The sequence below is a fragment of the Pleurodeles waltl genome, chromosome 8 (assembly GCF_031143425.1).
Source record: "Pleurodeles waltl isolate 20211129_DDA chromosome 8, aPleWal1.hap1.20221129, whole genome shotgun sequence".
NCBI lineage: Eukaryota > Metazoa > Chordata > Amphibia > Caudata > Salamandridae > Pleurodeles > Pleurodeles waltl.
This window is the reverse complement of record NC_090447.1, coordinates 1,325,530,909-1,325,552,179: the sequence shown is the minus strand read 5'-3', so window position 1 is coordinate 1,325,552,179 and position 21,271 is coordinate 1,325,530,909. Positions and strand designations below refer to the sequence as shown.

At 46.7% G+C, this 21,271-nt stretch overlaps 1 protein-coding gene across 4 annotated transcripts in view; it reads right to left on the bottom strand.

Annotated features, from left to right (window-relative positions):
• EXPH5 (exophilin 5) overlaps nt 1-21,271 on the bottom strand; it is a 548,780-nt gene that overhangs the window by 294,150 nt on the left and 233,359 nt on the right. Inside the window, exon 1 of one of the 4 annotated variants that reach the window (XM_069202316.1) lies at nt 193-434. The exons of the other annotated variants lie outside the window; for them this stretch is intronic. Within the exon in view, the coding sequence (XP_069058417.1) occupies nt 193-311 (119 nt within the window). The 5' untranslated portion in view covers nt 312-434. Of the gene's footprint in view, nt 1-192; nt 435-21,271 lie in introns of those variants that run through there. 4 annotated transcript variants of the gene reach the window in all.

The following is a 21,271-nucleotide window of genomic DNA, read 5'->3' as shown; positions in this document are numbered from 1 at the left end:
GGGGGTATACGGAGCCCCGGCATCCATGCACTGCAGGGGAGCTGCGCTAGTGCGTGAAAACCTGTGCCCGATCCACAGGGGGCTGCAGCAGACGGAACGCAAGACCCGCAGCACGCACACACCTGTGGCTCCCCACACATACCGCGCCCCGGCTCTGCACACGAGGTCCCCCAGCCCTCTCCTGCCATGTACCTGACTCGGTCCCGCTCCTTCCTCCTCAGCTGCTCGTCCCTCTCCAGCACCTGCAGGATCTTGTTCGCTTCTTCTTCGTTGAGGAAGCTGAGGTCCAGCCCGCTCCTGTCTTTCGTCATGTTGCCCTTGCAGGATTTCAAAAGTCAGCAGCCTGGGATCCCTGTAATTACGCTGGCATGGCACGGGTATTACAGCGTGTCAGAGAGCAGCCGGTCGCGCGCACATCCTATGGCAACCGCACGTCTGGGCAAATTGTGAAATTACACAATAAGCAACGCTGCCCGCACCTAAGGGGCTTGTTTTGGCAACACCCACGTACTTGACGGCCGGCCGCGCCAATCACAGCCACCTGCAGGTGGGACGCCTCCAATGAGTCCCTGAGGTGGGCGGGCTCTGCCGGGTGCGCTCAGTAGAAAGTGGCATGCCTTCGGCGGCAGCAGGAATGAGTACTGTCAAATATTTACTCGGAGCATGGGATAATTACGCTCCTGCGAGGGTTGCCTTGAAGTACAGATGACTTGCAAGTTGTTTTATTTTATTTACCATGTTCTCACTTTGCGCTGCTCATTAAAATGTGTGCCCAACAAAACCAGGTATACATTGACGGGGAGTGACAGCACTCACGTCTTTTGACGTGCAGCAGTTATTACACGATCCCGTTCGTCTCACCAGAACACCTAGTATCTAGACAAGAGTCTGTCCTTCCAAAGCAGTGGTCTCTGGAGCTTGTCCTCTCGGTCAAATTAAATAATTTACATGAAAAACAAGCATCTGCAATGCAATGGGTCTCGCATTTGCTCTATTAGCGTTGTTGAGCCCTAACCAGACTATAATTGCCACCTAAAATTAAAAATAATACAGTTTTACATAAGGGAGCCTATTTAAAACGCCAAGCTATTAGTGTGAAGGAGCACACTAAGGGAAACCGAAGTTCGCTCGTAGTCACACATATAAGCAAATGTGCACCGAGATCGTGCTGCGTAGGAAATAAAAAGAAAAAGTAGTCCAGAAATCATGCTGAAAACATGGAGCCTCGTATGTTTTCAGTACTTTGCCGGTGGGCTCGAGGACGGCTAAACACCGGAAAATGCATGATGTATGCATGCCTATCACAAATAAAATCAATCGATTTTTAAAAGGCAAGCCCACGAACCAACGAAACTGATTGGTGTGCGGTGGGGTGTGGTTAAAGGCCCACAGAGAGATTACAGCAGGCTAGAGTGCTTGCACGCTCGACCCTAAAACACGAGCTGTAGAAAAAAACACATAACTGGGAAATATGTGTGTGCTGATGCCAATGAGACATTTAGTTACACTACCCCCACCAGGTATGACACATTCAGTCAGTTAATCTTTTCTTTCTATAACTTTGTATTCTGGTACTTGCAGTCCTGAAATTATAATAAGGGAACGTAAAATTACAAGTGACATATTGAAGCCGAGAGAGAAATACAAATCTAGCCACAGAGAAACCTGAGATTTCTGAAACAAGTTTTTTTGAGTATAGCGCTAATGTAATCTATACATTAGCACACAACCTTCACTGCAAAGGCGATATGTAACGTGGCTCATCAGAAGGGAGGGACGAGGCTACCCCGCAAAGAGCACGAGTGTGTCACGCACTGAAAAAAGAGCAAGTGGTCCCTTTGCATTGTTATATTTATTCACTTTTCCTGGTGTTAAGCCTCAAATCTTTGGTTTGAGTATGACAAAGACTCTGCGCAGAAGAAGTGGCGGAGAGGAGACCTGTGGATTTTACCCAGGTGCAGTGCTGCAATCAGAAGTCGAACTGCATGAAAAAAGTATGGGAACTGTGATGCTCCATGCAATGGAGGTGGGGTCAGTCAGCGTGGGGCTGGGTCGATATTGTGGCTTAAAAACAAACTATTCTGTACAGTTGTTTGGTCTTTCACCTTTACATAATTGCATATAAAATAAAGTACAGCTTACGTGAAAAATAAATACAAGTTAATCAGTGGAAAATGCACTTTACTTTGGCAACACATAAACTGGGGACAAGATGGGCAACAAGAAGGGGAGGAATCATGAAAAGCAATCTGACAATCAACTCATTTTTTTTTTTTTATTCGGTCACAAATAAATTGGCATCAAGGAGAAACGTGACAGTAGACCTGTTCTGGCTTATTTGGTTGCAATAGTCACATTTTAAAATATCTTATGATGTGAAGACATCTGCTTAGAGCGCTAGTGTGCCCAGTAAATCTCAGGGGATAGTAATAATGGTAAGATCATTCTGGTGGTTAAAGCACTCACTGGAGAGATCTGTGTTTTGTTTAGTCACAGTTTTGACTACTAAAGTAGCATAGAGGGTAATGTGGCTCCTGCAAACTACATTGTGAAACATGCAGATGACAGATTATTATGTTATGCAGAACGGTAAGTGGATCATTGTATTTGACATTGAGATCCTTTTTATTATTTGCAATTTGCAGTTCATACATTTCAATGGTTCTAATAGAACACAGTTAACTATGAACCAGCCTCAAGGACCTGCATGCAAACTGCAACACATGGTTTAAAAACCTTAATGTTTTTTTTCAATCTGTTGTTATAAGGGTGCTAAAAGGAGTTTTTTGGGGTCGTAATAAAGGAAAACTGTGAGAAAGTAGCCTCTTTCTAGCCTTGTTACCCCCACTTTTGGCCTGTTTGTGAGTGTATGTCAGGGTGTTTTCACTGTCTCACTGGGATCCTGCTAGCCAGGGCCCAGTGCTCATAGTGAAAACCCTATGTTTTCAGTATGTTTGTTATGTGTCACTGGGACCCTGCTAGCCAGGACCCCAGTGCTCATAAGTTTGTGACTATATGTATGTGTTCCCTGTGTGATGCCTAACTGTCTCACTGAGGCTCTGCTAACCAGAACCTCAGTGGTTATGCTCTCTCATTTCTTTCCAAATTGTCACTAACAGGCTAGTGACCAATTTCACCAATTTACATTGGCATACTGGAACACCCTTATAATTCCCTAGTATATGGTACTGAGGTACCCAGGGTATTGGGGTTCCAGGAGATCCCTATGGGCTGCAACATTTCTTTTGCCACCCATAGGGAGCTCTGACAATTCTTACACAGGCCTGCCACTGCAGCCTGAGTGAAATAACGTCCACGTTATTTCACAGCCATTTATCACTGCACTTAAGTAACTTATAAGTCACCTATATGTCTAACCTTTACCTGGTAAAGGTTAGGTGCAAAGTTACTTAGTGTGTGGGGTCCCTGGCACTAGCCAAGGTGCCCCCACATAGTTCAGGGCAAATTCCCCGGACTTTGTGAGTGCGGGGACACCATTACACGTGTGCACTACACATAGGTCACTACATATGTGTAGCTTCACAATGGTAACTCCGAATATGGCCATCTAACATGTCTATGATCATGGAATTGCCACCTCTATGCCATCCTGGCATTGTTGGCACAATCCCATGATCCCATGGTGCCCATTTCTGCATAAGCCAGTCTACACCGGTTCAGGGACCCCTCAGCCCTGCTCTGGCGCGAAACTGGACAAAGGAAAGGGGAGTGACCACTCCCCTGACCTGCACCTCCCCTGGGAGGTGCCCAGAGCTCCTCCAGACCTCTGCCATCTTGGAAACAGAGGTGCTGCTGGCACACTGGACTGCTCTGAGTGGCCAGGGCCAGCAGGTGACGTCAGAGACTCCTTCTGATAGGCTCCTTCAGGTGTTGCTAGCCTATCTTCTCTCCTAAGTAGCCAAACCCTCTTTTCTGGCTATTTAGGGTCTCTGCTTTGGGAATTTCCTTAGATAACAAATGCAAGAGCTCATCAGAGTTCCTCTGCATCTCTCTCTTCACCTTCTGCCAAGGAATCGACTGCTGACCGCGCTGGAAGCCTGCAAAACTGCAACAAAGTAGCGAAGACGACTACTGCAACTCTGTAACGCTGATCCTGCCACCTTATCGACTGTTTTCCTGGTGGTGCATGCTGTGGGGGTAGTCTGCCTCCTCTCTGCACTAGAAGCTCCGAAGAAATCTCCTGTGGGTCGACGGAATCGTCCCCTGCAACCGCAGGCACCAAAGAACTGCATCACCGGTCCCCTGGGTCTCCTCTCAGCACGACGAGCGAGGTCCCTTGAATCCAGCAACTCTGTCCAAGTGACTCCCACAGTCCAGTGACTCTTCAGTCCAAGTTTGGTGGAGGTAAGTCCTTGCCTCCCCACGCCAGACTGCATTGCTGGGAACCGCGTCTTTTGCAGCTACTCCGGCTCCTGTGCACTTTCCGAGGGAATCCTTTGTGCACAGCCAAGCCTGGGTCCACGGCACTCTAACCTGCATTGCACAACCTCCTGAGTTGTCCTCTGGTGGCGTGGGACTCCTTTGTGCAACTTCGGGTGAGCACCGTTTCACTTCTCTTCGTAGTGCCTGTTCCGGCACTTCTGCGGGTGCTGCCTGCTTCTGAGAAGGCTCCTTGTCTTGCTGGGCGCCCCCTCTGTCCCCTGACGCAATTGGCGACATCCTGGTCCCTCCTGGGCCACAGCAGCATCCAAAAACCCTAACCGCACGACTTGCAGCTAGCAAGGCTTGTTTGCGGTCTTTCTTCAGGAAAACACTTCTGCACGACTCTCCATGACGTGGGGCATCCATCCTCCAAAGGGGAAGTTTCTAGCCCTTGTTGTTCCTGCAGAATCCTCAGCTTCTGCTGTCCAGTAGCAGCTTCTTTGCACCCACAGCTGGCATTTCCTGGGCATCTGCCCACTCTCGACTTGATCGTGACTTTTGGACTTGGTCCCCTTGTTCCACAGGTACTCCAGTCTGGAAATCCATTGTTGTTGCATTGCTAGTGTTGGTCTTTCCTGCAGAATTCCCCTATCACGACTTCTGTGCTCTTTGGGGAACTTTAGTGCACTTTGCACTCACTTTTCAGGGTCTTGGGGTGGGCTATTTTTCTAACCCTCACTGTTTTCTTACAGTCCCAGCGACCCTCTACAAGGTCACATAGGTTTGGGGTCCATTCGTGGTTTGCATTCCACTTTTGGAGTATATGGTTTGTGTTGCCCATATCCCTATGTGACCCCATTGCATCCTATTGTAACTATACATTGTTTGCACTGTTTTCTAATACTATACTGCATATTTTTGGTATTGTGTACATATATATTGTGTATATTTGCTATCCTCATACTGAGGGTACTCACTGAGATACTTTTGGCATATTGTCATAAAAATAAAGTACCTTTATTTTTAGTATATCTGTGTATTGGGTTTTCTTACGATATTGTGCATATGACACTAGTGGTACTGTAGGAGCTTCACTCGTCTCCTAGTTCAGCCTAAGCTGCTCTGCTAAGCTACCTTTTCTATCAGCCTAAGCTGCTAGACACCCCTCTACACTAATAAGGGATACCTGGGCCTGGTGCAAGGTGTAAGTACCCCTTGGTACTCACTACAAGCCATTCCAGCCTCCTACATTGGTTGTGCAGCGGTGGGATAAGTACTTTGCAACTACTTACCACTTTTGTCATTGTACTTTTCATAAGAGAAAAATATACAAAACAAGTTCAGTGTATGTACACCTAACCAAAAAGTTTTGGTTTTCTCCTTTCACTTCTTTGCTAAGTGCTGAAAAGTACCTCTAAACTTTCTAAAAAGTTCTTTAAAAGTTTAAAAAGTTTTTTTTCCTGTTCTTTAAAAAGTTCTAAAAAGTTTTTCTCACTTTTTCTATCACTTAAACAATTTCTAAAATGTCTGGCACAGGCCAAACTGTTGATCTGTCCAAACTTGCTTATGATCACCTTAGCTGGAAAGGAGCAAGGAGTCTCTGCACAGAAAGAGGTTTAAGTGTAGGGAAGAATCCCTCTAGAGAACTGTTAGTTAATATGCTTGTTGAACAGGATAAGGCCAGAGGTGCCACTTCTGTTGAAAAAGTAGCTGATAGTTCCCAATCTGATCCTGGGGCGACCCTGGCAAAAGATTTAGAAAGGAAACTTCCAAGCCTGCCCATTATCAGACAACCTAGCATAGCTGGTACTGATGTAGAGTCACACCATACTGATAGTGTTGTCTCACATCATAGCAAGAGTATTCCTTCTCATCATAGTAGAAGTGAGGTTTCTGTTAGCCAAGCTGTTAGGGTGCCATCTGTTAGGGACAGGTCTCCTTCTGTTCATTCTCACCATACTTCTGTTTCAAGGCATGTCCCACCCACCCACCCTGATGACAGAGTGTTAGAAAGGGAGCTCAATAGATTGAGAGTGGAACAAACCAGACTGAAGCTCAAGAAGCAACAGCTGGATTTGGATAGACAGTCCTTAGAAGTGGAAAGAGAAAGACAGAAATTGGGTTTAGAAACCCATGGTGGCAGCAGCAGTATTCCCCATAGTCATCCTGCAAAAGAGCATGATTCTAGGAATCTGCACAAGATAGTTCCCCCTTATAAGGAGGGGGATGACATTAACAAGTGGTTTGCTGCACTTGAGAGGGCCTGTGTTTTACAGGATGTCCCTCAAAGGCAGTGGGCTGCTATCCTATGGCTATAATTTAGTGGAAAAGGTAGGGATAGGCTCCTTACTGTGAAAGAAAGTGAAGCCAATGATTTCAAAGTTCTTAGGAATGCACTCCTAGATGGTTGTGGCTTAACCACTGAACAGTACAGGATGAAGTTCAGAGAAACCAAAAAGGAGTCTTCACAAGACTGAGTAGACTTTGTTGACCATTCAGTGAAGGCCTTGGAGGGGTGGTTACATGGCAGTAAAGTTACTGATTATGAAAGCCTGTATAACTTAATCTTGAGAGAGCATATTCTTAATAATTGTGTGTCTGATTTGTTGCACCAGTATCTAGTGGACTCAGATCTGACCTCTCCCCAAGAATTGGGAAAGAAGGCAGACAAATGGGTCAGAACAAGAGTGAACAGAAAAGTTCATACAGGTGGTGACAAGGATGGCAAGAAGAAAGATGGTGAAAAATCTCAAGATAAGCATGGGGATAAAGGAAAAACCAAAGATCCCACTTCAAATCTTAAACACTCTTCAGGGGGTGGGGATAAAACAAATTCTTCCTCTTCTTAACCTACACAATTTAAAAAGCCTTGGTGCTTTGTGTGTAAAAACAGAGGCCATAGGCCAGGGGATAAGTCCTGTCCAGGTAAACCCCCTGAGCCTACCACCACTAATACATCAAGCTCTAGTGCCCCTAGCAGTAGTGGTACTAGTGGTGGGACTGCGGGCAACAGTCAAGCAAAGGGTGTAGTTGGGTTCACTTATGGGTCCATAATAGAAACTGGGGTAGTCAGTCCCAAGACAGTTTCTGTCACACCTAGTGGCATTGGCCTTGCCACACTGGCTGCTTGTCCCCTTACAATGGATAAGTACAGGCAGACAGTTTCAATAAATGGTGTTGAGGCCTTGGCCTACAGGGACACAGGTGCCAGTATCACTTTGGTGACTGAAAACCTACTGCATCCTGAACAACACATCATTGGACAACAGTATAAAATTATTGATGTCCATAACTCCACTAAGTTTCTTCCCTTAGCTATAATTCAGTTTAGTTGGGGTGGAGTTACTGGCCCTAAGCAGGTGGTAGTATTACCTAGCTTACATGTAGATTGTCTCTTAGGTAATGACCTAGAGGCCTCAGGTTGGGCTGATGTAGAGTTTTATGCCCATGCAGCCATGCTGGGCATCCCAGAGGAATTGTTCCCTCTCATTTCTAATGAAATGAAAAAGCAAAGGAGAGAAGGCCTGAAAACTCAGGATCCCTCTCCAACAACAGGTAAAAAGGGTATCACAGTATCTCCTAACCACCCTGCCAAACAGGATATCATTCCTGTGGTGGGAGAAACCTCTCCTGGGGTGGCACCTGTTCCAAGGGAATCATCAGCTGGCAAAGCTGTACTCCCGGAGGTAAAAGTACCTCTCTGTGGGATAACTAACATTGGTGAGAAAAAGAGCACCATTTTAGTTAACATGGAGCATCCCTCCAACCCTCCCAGAGAAACTTTAGTGCAGAAACCCTGCACTGCCTCACAACACTTAGGACAGCATCCCTGCCCTAGTGTAGAGCTCATAGGACAGCATCCCTGCCCTGCTCCAAATCAAGAGAAACAGCATCCCTGTCCCCTCTTCCAGCCATATGGACAAAGTTTTTGCCCAGCTATGGCTTTAATGAGACAGCATCCCTGTCTGGCATTTCCATCACTACAAATAGGTTCAGTGGACAATTCCCACTGCTCTAAACTAAAACTTACTGATAGAAACTCTGAAAATACATCTTCACATTGTTGCTTAGCTAAAAAACTTCAAACAGAGTGGTTTACATCCCCACAGGGAAGTAACCATATAGTGGATGATAAAGGGAGTAACCAGTCTATTGCAGAGCTACTCTCTACTTATCACCACTTAGACAATAAAGTCTCAACTGGCCGAGGTTAGCCTTATTGTCCTTCGTTTGGGGGGGGGGGGGTGAGAAAGTAGCCTCTTTCTAGCCTTGTTACCCCCACTTTTGGCCTGTTTGTGAGTGTATGTCAGGGTGTTTTCACTGTCTCACTGGGATCCTGCTAGCCAGGGCCCAGTGCTCATAGTGAAAACCCTATGTTTTCAGTATGTTTGTTATGTGTCACTGGGACCCTGTTAGCCAGGACCCCAGTGCTCATAAGTTTGTGACTATATGTATGTGTTCCCTGTGTGGTGCCTAACTGTCTCACTGAGGCTCTGCTAACCAGAACCTCAGTGGTTATGCTCTCTCATTTCTTTCCAAATTGTCACTAACAGGCTAGTGACCAACTTCACCAATTTACATTGGCATACTGGAACACCCTTATAAATTCCCTAGTATATGGTACTGAGGTACCCAGGGTATTGGGGTTCCAGGAGATCCCTATGGGCTGCAGCATTTCTTTTGCCACCTATAGGGAGCTCTGACAATTCTTACACAGGCCTGCCACTGCAGCCTGAGTGAAATAACGTCCACGTTATTTCACAGCCATTTACCACTGCACTTAAGTAACTTATAAGGCACCTATATGTCTAACCTTTACCTGGTAAAGGTTAGGTGCAAAGTTACTTAGTGTGTGGGCACCCTGGCACTAGCCAAGGTGCCCCCACATAGTTCAGGGCAAATTCCCCAGACTTTGTGAGTGCGGGGACACCATTACACGCGTGCACTACACATAGGTCACTACCTATGTGTAGCTTCACAATGGTAACTCCGAATATGGCCATGTAACATGTCTATGATCATGGAATTGCCCCCTCTATGCCATTCTGGCATTGTTGGCACAATCCCATGATCCCACGGGTCTGTAGCACAGACCCGGATACTGCCAAACTGCCTTTTCAGGGGTTTCACTGCAGCTGCAGCTGCTGCTGCTTCCAACCCCTCAGACAGGGTTCTGCCCTCCTGGGGTCCCGCCAGGCTTGGCCCAGGATTGCAGAACAAAGGACTTCCTCAGAGAGAGGGTGTTACACCCTCTCCCTTTGGAAAAAGGTGTTAAGGCAGGGGAGGAGTAGCATCCCCCAGCCTCTGGAAATGCTTTCATGGGCACAGATGGTGCCCATTTCTGCATAAGCCAGTCTACACCGGTTCAGGGACCCCTCAGCCCTGCTCTGGCGCGAAACTGGACAAAGGAAAGGGGAGTGACCACTCCCCTGACCTTCACCTCCCCTGGGAGGTGCCCAGAGCTCCTCCAGACCTCTGCCATCTTGGAAACAGAGGTGCTGCTGGCACACTGGACTGCTCTGAGTGGCCAGGGCCAGCAGGTGACGTCAGAGACTCCTTCTGATAGGCTCCTTCAGGTGTTGCTAGCCTATCTTCTCTCCTAAGTAGCCAAACCCTCTTTTCTGGCTATTTAGGGTCTCTGCTTTGGGAATTTCCTTAGATAACAAATGCAAGAGCTCATCAGAGTTCCTCTGCATCTCTCTCTTCACCTTCTGCCAAGGAATCGACTGCTGACCGCGCTGGAAGCCTGCAAAACTGCAACAAAGTAGCGAAGACGACTACTGCAACTCTGTAACGCTGATCCTGCCGCCTTCTCGACTGTTTTCCTGGTGGTGCATGCTGTGGGGGTAGTCTGCCTCCTCTCTGCACTAGAAGCTCCGAAGAAATCTCCCATGGGTCGACGGAATCGTCCCCTGCAACCGCAGGCACCAAAGAACTGCATCACCGGTCCCCTGGGTCTTCTCTCAGCACGACGAGCGAGGTCCCTTGAATCCAGCAACTCTGTCCAAGTGACTCCCACAGTCCAGTGACTCTTCAGTCCAAGTTTGGTGGAGGTAAGTCCTTGCCTCCCCACGCCAGACTGCATTGCTGGGAACCGCGTCTTTTGCAGCTACTCCGGCTCCTGTGCACTTTCCGAGGGAATCCTTTGTGCACAGCCAAGCCTGGGTCCACGGCACTCTAACCTGCATTGCACAACCTCCTGAGTTGTCCTCTGGTGGCGTGGGACTCCTTTGTGCAACTTCGGGTGAGCACCATTTCACTTCTCTTCGTAGTGCCTGTTCCGGCACTTCTGCGGGTGCTGCCTGCTTCTGAGAAGGCTCCTTGTCTTGCTGGGCGCCCCCTCTGTCCCCTGACGCAATTGGCGACATCCTGGTCCCTCCTGGGCCACAGCAGCATCCAAAAACCCTAACCGCACGACTTGCAGCTAGCAGGGCTTCTTTGCGGTCTTTCTTCAGGAAAACACTTCTGCACGACTCTCCATGACGTGGGGCATCCATCCTCCAAAGGGGAAGTTTCTAGCCCTTGTTGTTCCTGCAGAATCCTCAGCTTCTGCTGTCCAGTAGCAGCTTCTTTGCACCCACAGCTGGCATTTCCTGGGCATCTGCCCACTCTCGACTTGATCGTGACTTTTGGACTTGGTCCCCTTGTTCCACAGGTACTCCAGTCTGGAAATCCATTGTTGTTGCATTGCTAGTGTTGGTCTTTCCTGCAGAATTCCCCTATCACGACTTCTGTGCTCTTTGGGGAACTTTAGTGCACTTTGCACTCACTTTTCAGGGTCTTGGGGTGGGCTATTTTTCTAACCCTCACTGTTTTCTTACAGTCCCAGCGACCCTCTACAAGGTCACATAGGTTTGGGGTCCATTCGTGGTTTGCATTCCACTTTTGGAGTATATGGTTTGTGTTGCCCATATCCCTATGTGACCCCATTGCATCCTATTGTAACTATACATTGTTTGCACTGTTTTCTAATACTATACTGCATATTTTTGGTATTGTGTACATATATATTGTGTATATTTGCTATCCTCATACTGAGGGTACTCACTGAGATACTTTTGGCATATTGTCATAAAAATAAAGTACCTTTATTTTTAGTATATCTGTGTATTGGGTTTTCTTATGATATTGTGCATATGACACTAGTGGTACTGTAGGAGCTTCACTCGTCTCCTAGTTCAGCCTAAGCTGCTCTGCTAAGCTACCTTTTCTATCAGCCTAAGCTGCTAGACACCCCTCTACACTAATAAGGGATACCTGGGCCTGGTGCAAGGTGTAAGTACCCCTTGGTACTCACTACAAGCCATTCCAGCCTCCTACATTGGTTGTGCAGCGGTGGGATAAGTACTTTGCAACTACTTACCACTTTTGTCATTGTACTTTTCATAAGAGAAAAATATACAAAACAAGTTCAGTGTATGTACACCTAACCAAAAAGTTTTGGTTTTCTCCTTTCACTTCTTTGCTAAGTGCTGAAAAGTACCTCTAAACTTTCTAAAAAGTTCTTAAAAAGTTTAAAAAGTTTCTTTTCCTGTTCTTTAAAAAGTTCTAAAAAGTTTTTCTCACTTTTTCTATCACTTAAACAATTTCTAAAATGTCTGGCACAGGCCAAACTGTTGATCTGTCCAAACTTGCTTATGATCACCTTAGCTGGAAAGGAGCAAGGAGTCTCTGCACAGAAAGAGGTTTAAGTGTAGGGAAGAATCCCTCTAGAGAACTGTTAGTTAATATGCTTGTTGAACAGGATAAGGCCAGAGGTGCCACTTCTGTTGAAAAAGTAGCTGATAGTTCCCAATCTGATCCTGGGGCGACCCTGGCAAAAGATTTAGAAAGGAAACTTCCAAGCCTGCCCATTATCAGACAACCTAGCATAGCTGGTACTGATGTAGAGTCACACCATACTGATAGTGTTGTCTCACATCATAGCAAGAGTATTCCTTCTCATCATAGTAGAAGTGAGGTTTCTGTTAGCCAAGCTGTTAGGGTGCCATCTGTTAGGGACAGGTCTCCTTCTGTTCATTCTCACCATACTTCTGTTTCAAGGCATGTCCCACCCACCCACCCTGATGACAGAGTGTTAGAAAGGGAGCTCAATAGATTGAGAGTGGAACAAACCAGACTGAAGCTCAAGAAGCAACAGCTGGATTTGGATAGACAGTCCTTAGAAGTGGAAAGAAAAAGACAGAAATTGGGTTTAGAAACCCATGGTGGCAGCAGCAGTATTCCCCATAGTCATCCTGCAAAAGAGCATGATTCTAGGAATCTGCACAAGATTGTTCCCCCTTATAAGGAGGGGGATGACATTAACAAGTGGTTTGCTGCACTTGAGAGGGCCTGTGTTTTACAGGATGTCCCTCAAAGGCAGTGGGCTGCTATCCTATGGCTATAATTTAGTAGAAGAGGTAGGGATAGGCTCCTTACTGTGAAAGAAAGTGAAGCCAATGATTTCAAAGTTCTTAGGAATGCAATCCTAGATGGTTGTGGCTTAACCACTGAACAGTACAGGATGAAGTTCAGAGAAACCAAAAAGGAGTCTTCACAAGACTGAGTAGACTTTGTTGACCATTCAGTGAAGGCCTTGGAGGGGTGGTTACATGGCAGTAAAGTTACTGATTATGAAAGCCTGTATAACTTAATCTTGAGAGAGCATATTCTTAATAATTGTGTGTCTGATTTGTTGCACCAGTATCTAGTGGACTCAGATCTGACCTCTCCCCAAGAATTGGGAAAGAAGGCAGACAAATGGGTCAGAACAAGAGTGAACAGAAAAGTTCATACAGGTGGTGACAAGGATGGCAAGAAGAAAGATGGTGAAAAATCTCAAGATAAGCATGGGGATAAAGGAAAAACCAAAGATCCCACTTCAAATCTTAAACACTCTTCAGGGGGTGGGGATAAAACAAATTCTTCCTCTTCTTAACCTACACAATTTAAAAAGCCTTGGTGCTTTGTGTGTAAAAACAGAGGCCATAGGCCAGGGGATAAGTCCTGTCCAGGTAAACCCCCTGAGCCTACCACCACTAATACATCAAGCTCTAGTGCCCCTAGCAGTAGTGGTACTAGTGGTGGGACTGCGGGCAACAGTCAAGCAAAGGGTGTAGTTGGGTTCACTTATGGGTCCATAATAGAAACTGGGGTAGTCAGTCCCAAGACAGTTTCTGTCACACCTAGTGGCATTGGCCTTGCCACACTGGCTGCTTGTCCCCTTACAATGGATAAGTACAGGCAGACAGTTTCAATAAATGGTGTTGAGGCCTTGGCCTACAGGGACACAGGTGCCAGTATCACTTTGGTGACTGAAAACCTACTGCATCCTGAACAACACATCATTGGACAACAGTATAAAATTATTGATGTCCATAACTCCACTAAGTTTCTTCCCTTAGCTATAATTCAGTTTAGTTGGGGTGGAGTTACTGGCCCTAAGCAGGTGGTAGTATTACCTAGCTTACATGTAGATTGTCTCTTAGGTAATGACCTAGAGGCCTCAGGTTGGGCTGATGTAGAGTTTTATGCCCATGCAGCCATGCTGGGCATCCCAGAGGAATTGTTCCCTCTCATTTCTACTGAAATTAAAAAGCAAAGGAGAGAAGGCCTGAAAACTCAGGATCCCTCTCCAACAACAGGTAAAAAGGGTATCACAGTATCTCCTAACCACCCTGCCAAACAGGATATCATTCCTGTGGTGGGAGAAACCTCTCCTGGGGTGGCACCTGTTCCAAGGGAATCATCAGCTGGCAAAGCTGTACTCCCTGAGGTAAAAGTACCTCTCTGTGGGATAACTAACATTGGTGAGAAAAAGAGCACCATTTTAGTTAACATGGAGCATCCCTCCAACCCTCCCAGAGAAACTTTAGTGCAGAAACCCTGCACTGCCTCACAACACTTAGGACAGCATCCCTGCCCTAGTGTAGAGCTCATAGGACAGCATCCCTGCCCTGCTCCAAATCAAGAGAAACAGCATCCCTGTCCCCTCTTCCAGCCATATGGACAAAGTTTTTGCCCAGCTATGGCTTTAATGAGACAGCATCCCTGTCTGGCATTTCCATCACTACAAATAGGTTCAGTGGACAATTCCCACTGCTCTAAACTAAAACTTACTGATAGAAACTCTGAAAATACATCTTCACATTGTTGCTTAGCTAAAAAACTTCAAACAGAGTGGTTTACATCCCCACAGGGAAGTAACCATATAGTGGATGATAAAGGGAGTAACCAGTCTATTGCAGAGCTACTCTCTACTTATCACCACTTAGACAATAAAGTCTCAACTGGCCGAGGTTAGCCTTATTGTCCTTCGTTTGGGGGGGGTGGGGGGGGGGGGGTGAGAAAGTAGCCTCTTTCTAGCCTTGTTACCCCCACTTTTGGCCTGTTTGTGAGTGTATGTCAGGGTGTTTTCACTGTCTCACTGGGATCCTGCCAGCCAGGGCCCAGTGCTCATAGTGAAAACCCTATGTTTTCAGTATGTTTGTTATGTGTCACTGGGACCCTGTTAGCCAGGACCCCAGTGCTCATAAGTTTGTGACTATATGTATGTGTTCCCTGTGTGGTGCCTAACTGTCTCACTGAGGCTCTGCTAACCAGAACCTCAGTGGTTATGCTCTCTCATTTCTTTCCAAATTGTCACTAACAGGCTAGTGACCAACTTCACCAATTTACATTGGCATACTGGAACACCCTTATAAATTCCCTAGTATATGGTACTGAGGTACCCAGGGTATTGGGGTTCCAGGAGATCCCTATGGGCTGCAGCATTTCTTTTGCCACCTATAGGGAGCTCTGACAATTCTTACACAGGCCTGCCACTGCAGCCTGAGTGAAATAACGTCCACGTTATTTCACAGCCATTTACCACTGCACTTAAGTAACTTATAAGGCACCTATATGTCTAACCTTTACCTGGTAAAGGTTAGGTGCAAAGTTACTTAGTGTGTGGGCACCCTGGCACTAGCCAAGGTGCCCCCACATAGTTCAGGGCAAATTCCCCAGACTTTGTGAGTGCGGGGACACCATTACACGCGTGCACTACACATAGGTCACTACCTATGTGTAGCTTCACAATGGTAACTCCGAATATGGCCATGTAACATGTCTATGATCATGGAATTGCCCCCTCTATGCCATTCTGGCATTGTTGGCACAATCCCATGATCCCACGGGTCTGTAGCACAGACCCGGATACTGCCAAACTGCCTTTTCAGGGGTTTCACTGCAGCTGCAGCTGCTGCTGCTTCCAACCCCTCAGACAGGGTTCTGCCCTCCTGGGGTCCAGCCAGGCTTGGCCCAGGATTGCAGAACAAAGGACTTCCTCAGAGAGAGGGTGTTACACCCTCTCCCTTTGGAAAAAGGTGTTAAGGCAGGGGAGGAGTAGCATCCCCCAGCCTCTGGAAATGCTTTCATGGGCACAGATGGTGCCCATTTCTGCATAAGCCAGTCTACACCGGTTCAGGGACCCCTCAGCCCTGCTCTGGCGCGAAACTGGACAAAGGAAAGGGGAGTGACCACTCCCCTGACCTGCACCTCCCCTGGGAGGTGCCCAGAGCTCCTCCAGACCTCTGCCATCTTGGAAACAGAGGTGCTGCTGGCACACTGGACTGCTCTGAGTGGCCAGGGCCAGCAGGTGACGTCAGAGACTCCTTCTGATAGGCTCCTTCAGGTGTTGCTAGCCTATCTTCTCTCCTAAGTAGCCAAACCCTCTTTTCTGGCTATTTAGGGTCTCTGCTTTGGGAATTTCCTTAGATAACAAATGCAAGAGCTCATCAGAGTTCCTCTGCATCTCTCTCTTCACCTTCTGCCAAGGAATCGACTGCTGACCGCGCTGGAAGCCTGCAAAACTGCAACAAAGTAGCGAAGACGACTACTGCAACTCTGTAACGCTGATCCTGCCGCCTTCTCGACTGTTTTCCTGGTGGTGCATGCTGTGGGGGTAGTCTGCCTCCTCTCTGCACTAGAAGCTCCGAAGAAATCTCCCATGGGTCGACGGAATCGTCCCCTGCAACCGCAGGCACCAAAGAACTGCATCACTGGTCCCCTGGGTCTTCTCTCAGCACGACGAGCGAGGTCCCTTGAATCCAGCAACTCTGTCCAAGTGACTCCCACAGTCCAGTGACTCTTCAGTCCAAGTTTGGTGGAGGTAAGTCCTTGCCTCCCCACGCCAGACTGCATTGCTGGGAACCGCGTCTTTTGCAGCTACTCCGGCTCCTGTGCACTTTCCGAGGGAATCCTTTGTGCACAGCCAAGCCTGGGTCCACGGCACTCCAACCTGCATTGCACAACCTCCTGAGTTGTCCTCTGGTGGCGTGGGACTCCTTTGTGCAACTTCAGGTGAGCACCATTTCACTTCTCTTCGTAGTGCCTGTTCCGGCACTTCTGCGGGTGCTGCCTGCTTCTGAGAAGGCTCCTTGTCTTGCTGGGCGCCCCCTCTGTCCCCTGACGCAATTGGCGACATCCTGGTCCCTCCTGGGCCACAGCAGCATCCAAAAACCCTAACCGCACGACTTGCAGCTAGCAGGGCTTCTTTGCGGTCTTTCTTCAGGAAAACACTTCTGCACGACTCTCCATGACGTGGGGCATCCATCCTCCAAAGGGGAAGTTTCTAGCCCTTGTTGTTCCTGCAGTATCCTCAGCTTCTGTTGTCCAGTAGCAGCTTCTTTGCACCCACAGCTGGCATTTCCTGGGCATCTGCCCACTCTCGACTTGATCGTGACTTTTGGACTTGGTCCCCTTGTTCCACAGGTACTCCAGTCTGGAAATCCATTGTTGTTGCATTGCTAGTGTTGGTCTTTCCTGCAGAATTCCCCTATCACGACTTCTGTGCTCTTTGGGGAACTTTAGTGCAGTTTGCACTCACTTTTCAGGGTCTTGGGGTGGGCTATTTTTCTAACCCTCACTGTTTTCTTACAGTCCCAGCGACCCTCTACAAGGTCACATAGGTTTGGGGTCCATTCGTGGTTTGCATTCCACTTTTGGAGTATATGGTTTGTGTTGCCCATATCCCTATGTGACCCCATTGCATCCTATTGTAACTATACATTGTTTGCACTGTTTTCTAATACTATACTGCATATTTTTGGTATTGTGTACATATATATTGTGTATATTTGCTATCCTCATACTGAGGGTACTCACTGAGATACTTTTGGCATATTGTCATAAAAATAAAGTACCTTTATTTTTAGTATATCTGTGTATTGGGTTTTCTTATGATATTGTGCATATGACACTAGTGGTACTGTAGGAGCTTCACTCGTCTCCTAGTTCAGCCTAAGCTGCTCTGCTAAGCTACCTTTTCTATCAGCCTAAGCTGCTAGACACCCCTCTACACTAATAAGGGATACCTGGGCCTGGTGCAAGGTGTAAGTACCCCTTGGTACTCACTACAAGCCATTCCAGCCTCCTACATTGGTTGTGCAGCGGTGGGATAAGTACTTTGCAACTACTTACCACTTTTGTCATTGTACTTTTCATAAGAGAAAAATATACAAAACAAGTTCAGTGTATGTACACCTAACCAAAAAGTTTTGGTTTTCTCCTTTCACTTCTTTGCTAAGTGCTGAAAAGTACCTCTAAACTTTCTAAAAAGTTCTTAAAAAGTTTAAAAAGTTTCTTTTCCTGTTCTTTAAAAAGTTCTAAAAAGTTTTTCTCACTTTTTCTATCACTTAAACAATTTCTAAAATGTCTGGCACAGGCCAAACTGTTGATCTGTCCAAACTTGCTTATGATCACCTTAGCTGGAAAGGAGCAAGGAGTCTCTGCACAGAAAGAGGTTTAAGTGTAGGGAAGAATCCCTCTAGAGAACTGTTAGTTAATATGCTTGTTGAACAGGATAAGGCCAGAGGTGCCACTTCTGTTGAAAAAGTAGCTGATAGTTCCCAATCTGATCCTGGGGCGACCCTGGCAAAAGATTTAGAAATGAAACTTCCAAGCCTGCCCATTATCAGACAACCTAGCATAGCTGTTAGTGATGTAGAGTCACACCATACTGATAGTGTTGTCTCACATCATAGCAAGAGTATTCCTTCTCATCATAGTAGAAGTGAGGTTTCTGTTAGCCAAGCTGTTAGGGTGCCATCTGTTAGGGACAGGTCTCCTTCTGTTCATTCTCACCATACTTCTGTTTCAAGGCATGTCCCACCCACCCACCCTGATGACAGAGTGTTAGAAAGGGAGCTCAATAGATTGAGAGTGGAACAAACCAGACTGAAGCTCAAGAAGCAACAGCTGGATTTGGATAGACAGTCCTTAGAAGTGGAAAGAAAAAGACAGAAATTGGGTTTAGAAACCCATGGTGGCAGCAGCAGTATTCCCCATAGTCATCCTGCAAAAGAGCATGATTCTAGGAATCTGCACAAGATTGTTCCCCCTTATAAGGAGGGGGATGACATTAACAAGTGGTTTGCTGCACTTGAGAGGGCCTGTGTTTTACAGGATGTCCCTCAAAGGCAGTGGGCTGCTATCCTATGGCTATAATTTAGTAGAAAAGGTAGGGATAGGCTCCTTACTGTGAAAGAAAGTGAAGCCAATGATTTCAAAGTTCTTAGGAATGCAATCCTAGATGGTTGTGGCTTAACCACTGAACAGTACAGGATGAAGTTCAGAGAAACCAAAAAGGAGTCTTCACAAGACTGAGTAGACTTTGTTGACCATTCAGTGAAGGCCTTGGAGGGGTGGTTACATGGCAGTAAAGTTACTGATTATGAAAGCCTGTATAACTTAATCTTGAGAGAGCATATTCTTAATAATTGTGTGTCTGATTTGTTGCACCAGTATCTAGTGGACTCAGATCTGACCTCTCCCCAAGAATTGGGAAAGAAGGCAGACAAATGGGTCAGAACGAGAGTGAACAGAAAAGTTCATACAGGTGGTGACAAGGATGGCAAGAAGAAAGATGGTGAAAAATCTCAAGATAAGCATGGGGATAAAGGAAAAACCAAAGATCCCACTTCAAATCTTAAACACTCTTCAGGGGGTGGGGATAAAACAAATTCTTCCTCTTCTTAACCTACACAATTTAAAAAGCCTTGGTGCTTTGTGTGTAAAAACAGAGGCCATAGGCCAGGGGATAAGTCCTGTCCAGGTAAACCCCCTGAGCCTACCACCACTAATACATCAAGCTCTAGTGCCCCTAGCAGTAGTGGTACTAGTGGTGGGACTGCGGGCAACAGTCAAGCAAAGGGTGTAGTTGGGTTCACTTATGGGTCCATAATAGAAACTGGGGTAGTCAGTCCCAAGACAGTTTCTGTCACACCTAGTGGCATTGGCCTTGCCACACTGGCTGCTTGTCCCCTTACAATGGATAAGTACAGGCAGACAGTTTCAATAAATGGTGTTGAGGCCTTGGCCTACAGGGACACAGGTGCCAGTATCACTTTGGTGACTGAAAACCTACTGCATCCTGAACAACACATCATTGGACAACAGTATAAAATTATTGATGTCCATAACTCCACTAAGTTTCTTCCCTTAGCTATAATTCAGTTTAGTTGGGGTGGAGTTACTGGCCCTAAGCAGGTGGTAGTATTACCTAGCTTACATGTAGATTGTCTCTTAGGTAATGACCTAGAGGCCTCAGGTTGGGCTGATGTAGAGTTTTATGCCCATGCAGCCATGCTGGGCATCCCAGAGGAATTGTTCCCTCTCATTTCTACTGAAATTAAAAAGCAAAGGAGAGAAGGCCTGAAAACTCAGGATCCCTCTCCAACAACAGGTAAAAAGGGTATCACAGTATCTCCTAACCACCCTGCCAAACAGGATATCATTCCTGTGGTGGGAGAAACCTCTCCTGGGGTTTCACCTGTTCCAAGGGAATCATCAGCTGGCAAAGCTGTACTCCCTGAGGTAAAAGTACCTCTCTGTGGGATAACTAACATTGGTGAGAAAAAGAGCACCATTTTAGTTAACATGGAGCATCCCTCCAACCCTCCCAGAGAAACTTTAGTGCAGAAACCCTGCACTGCCTCACAACACTTAGGACAGCATCCCTGCCCTAGTGTAGAGCTCATAGGACAGCATCCCTGCCCTGCTCCAAATCAAGAGAAACAGCATCCCTGTCCCCTCTTCCAGCCATATGGACAAAGTTTTTGCCCAGCTATGGCTTTAATGAGACAGCATCCCTGTCTGGCATTTCCATCACTACAAATAGGTTCAGTGGACAATTCCCACTGCTCTAAACTAAAACTTACTGATAGAAACTCTGAAAATACATCTTCACATTGTTGCTTAGCTAAAAAACTTCAAACAGAGTGGTTTACATCCCCACAGGGAAGTAACCATATAGTGGATGATAAAGGGAGTAACCAGTCTATTGCAGAGCTACTCTCTACTTATCACCACTTAGACAATAAAGTCTCAACTGGCCGAGGTTAGCCTTATTGTCCTTCGTTTGGGGGGGGAGGGGGGTGAGAAAGTAGCCTCTTTCTAGCCTTGTTACCCCCACTTTTGGCCTGTTTGTGAGTGTATGTCAGGGTGTTTTCACTGTCTCACTGGGATCCTGCTAGCCAGGGCCCAGTGCTCATAGTGAAAACCCTATGTTTTCAGTATGTTTGTTATGTGTCACTGGGACCCTGTTAGCCAGGACCCCAGTGCTCATAAGTTTGTGACTATATGTATGTGTTCCCTGTGTGGTGCCTAACTGTCTCACTGAGGCTCTGCTAACCAGAACCTCAGTGGTTATGCTCTCTCATTTCTTTCCAAATTGTCACTAACAGGCTAGTGACCAACTTCACCAATTTACATTGGCATACTGGAACACCCTTATAAATTCCCTAGTATATGGTACTGAGGTACCCAGGGTATTGGGGTTCCAGGAGATCCCTATGGGCTGCAGCATTTCTTTTGCCACCTATAGGGAGCTCTGACAATTCTTACACAGGCCTGCCACTACAGCCTG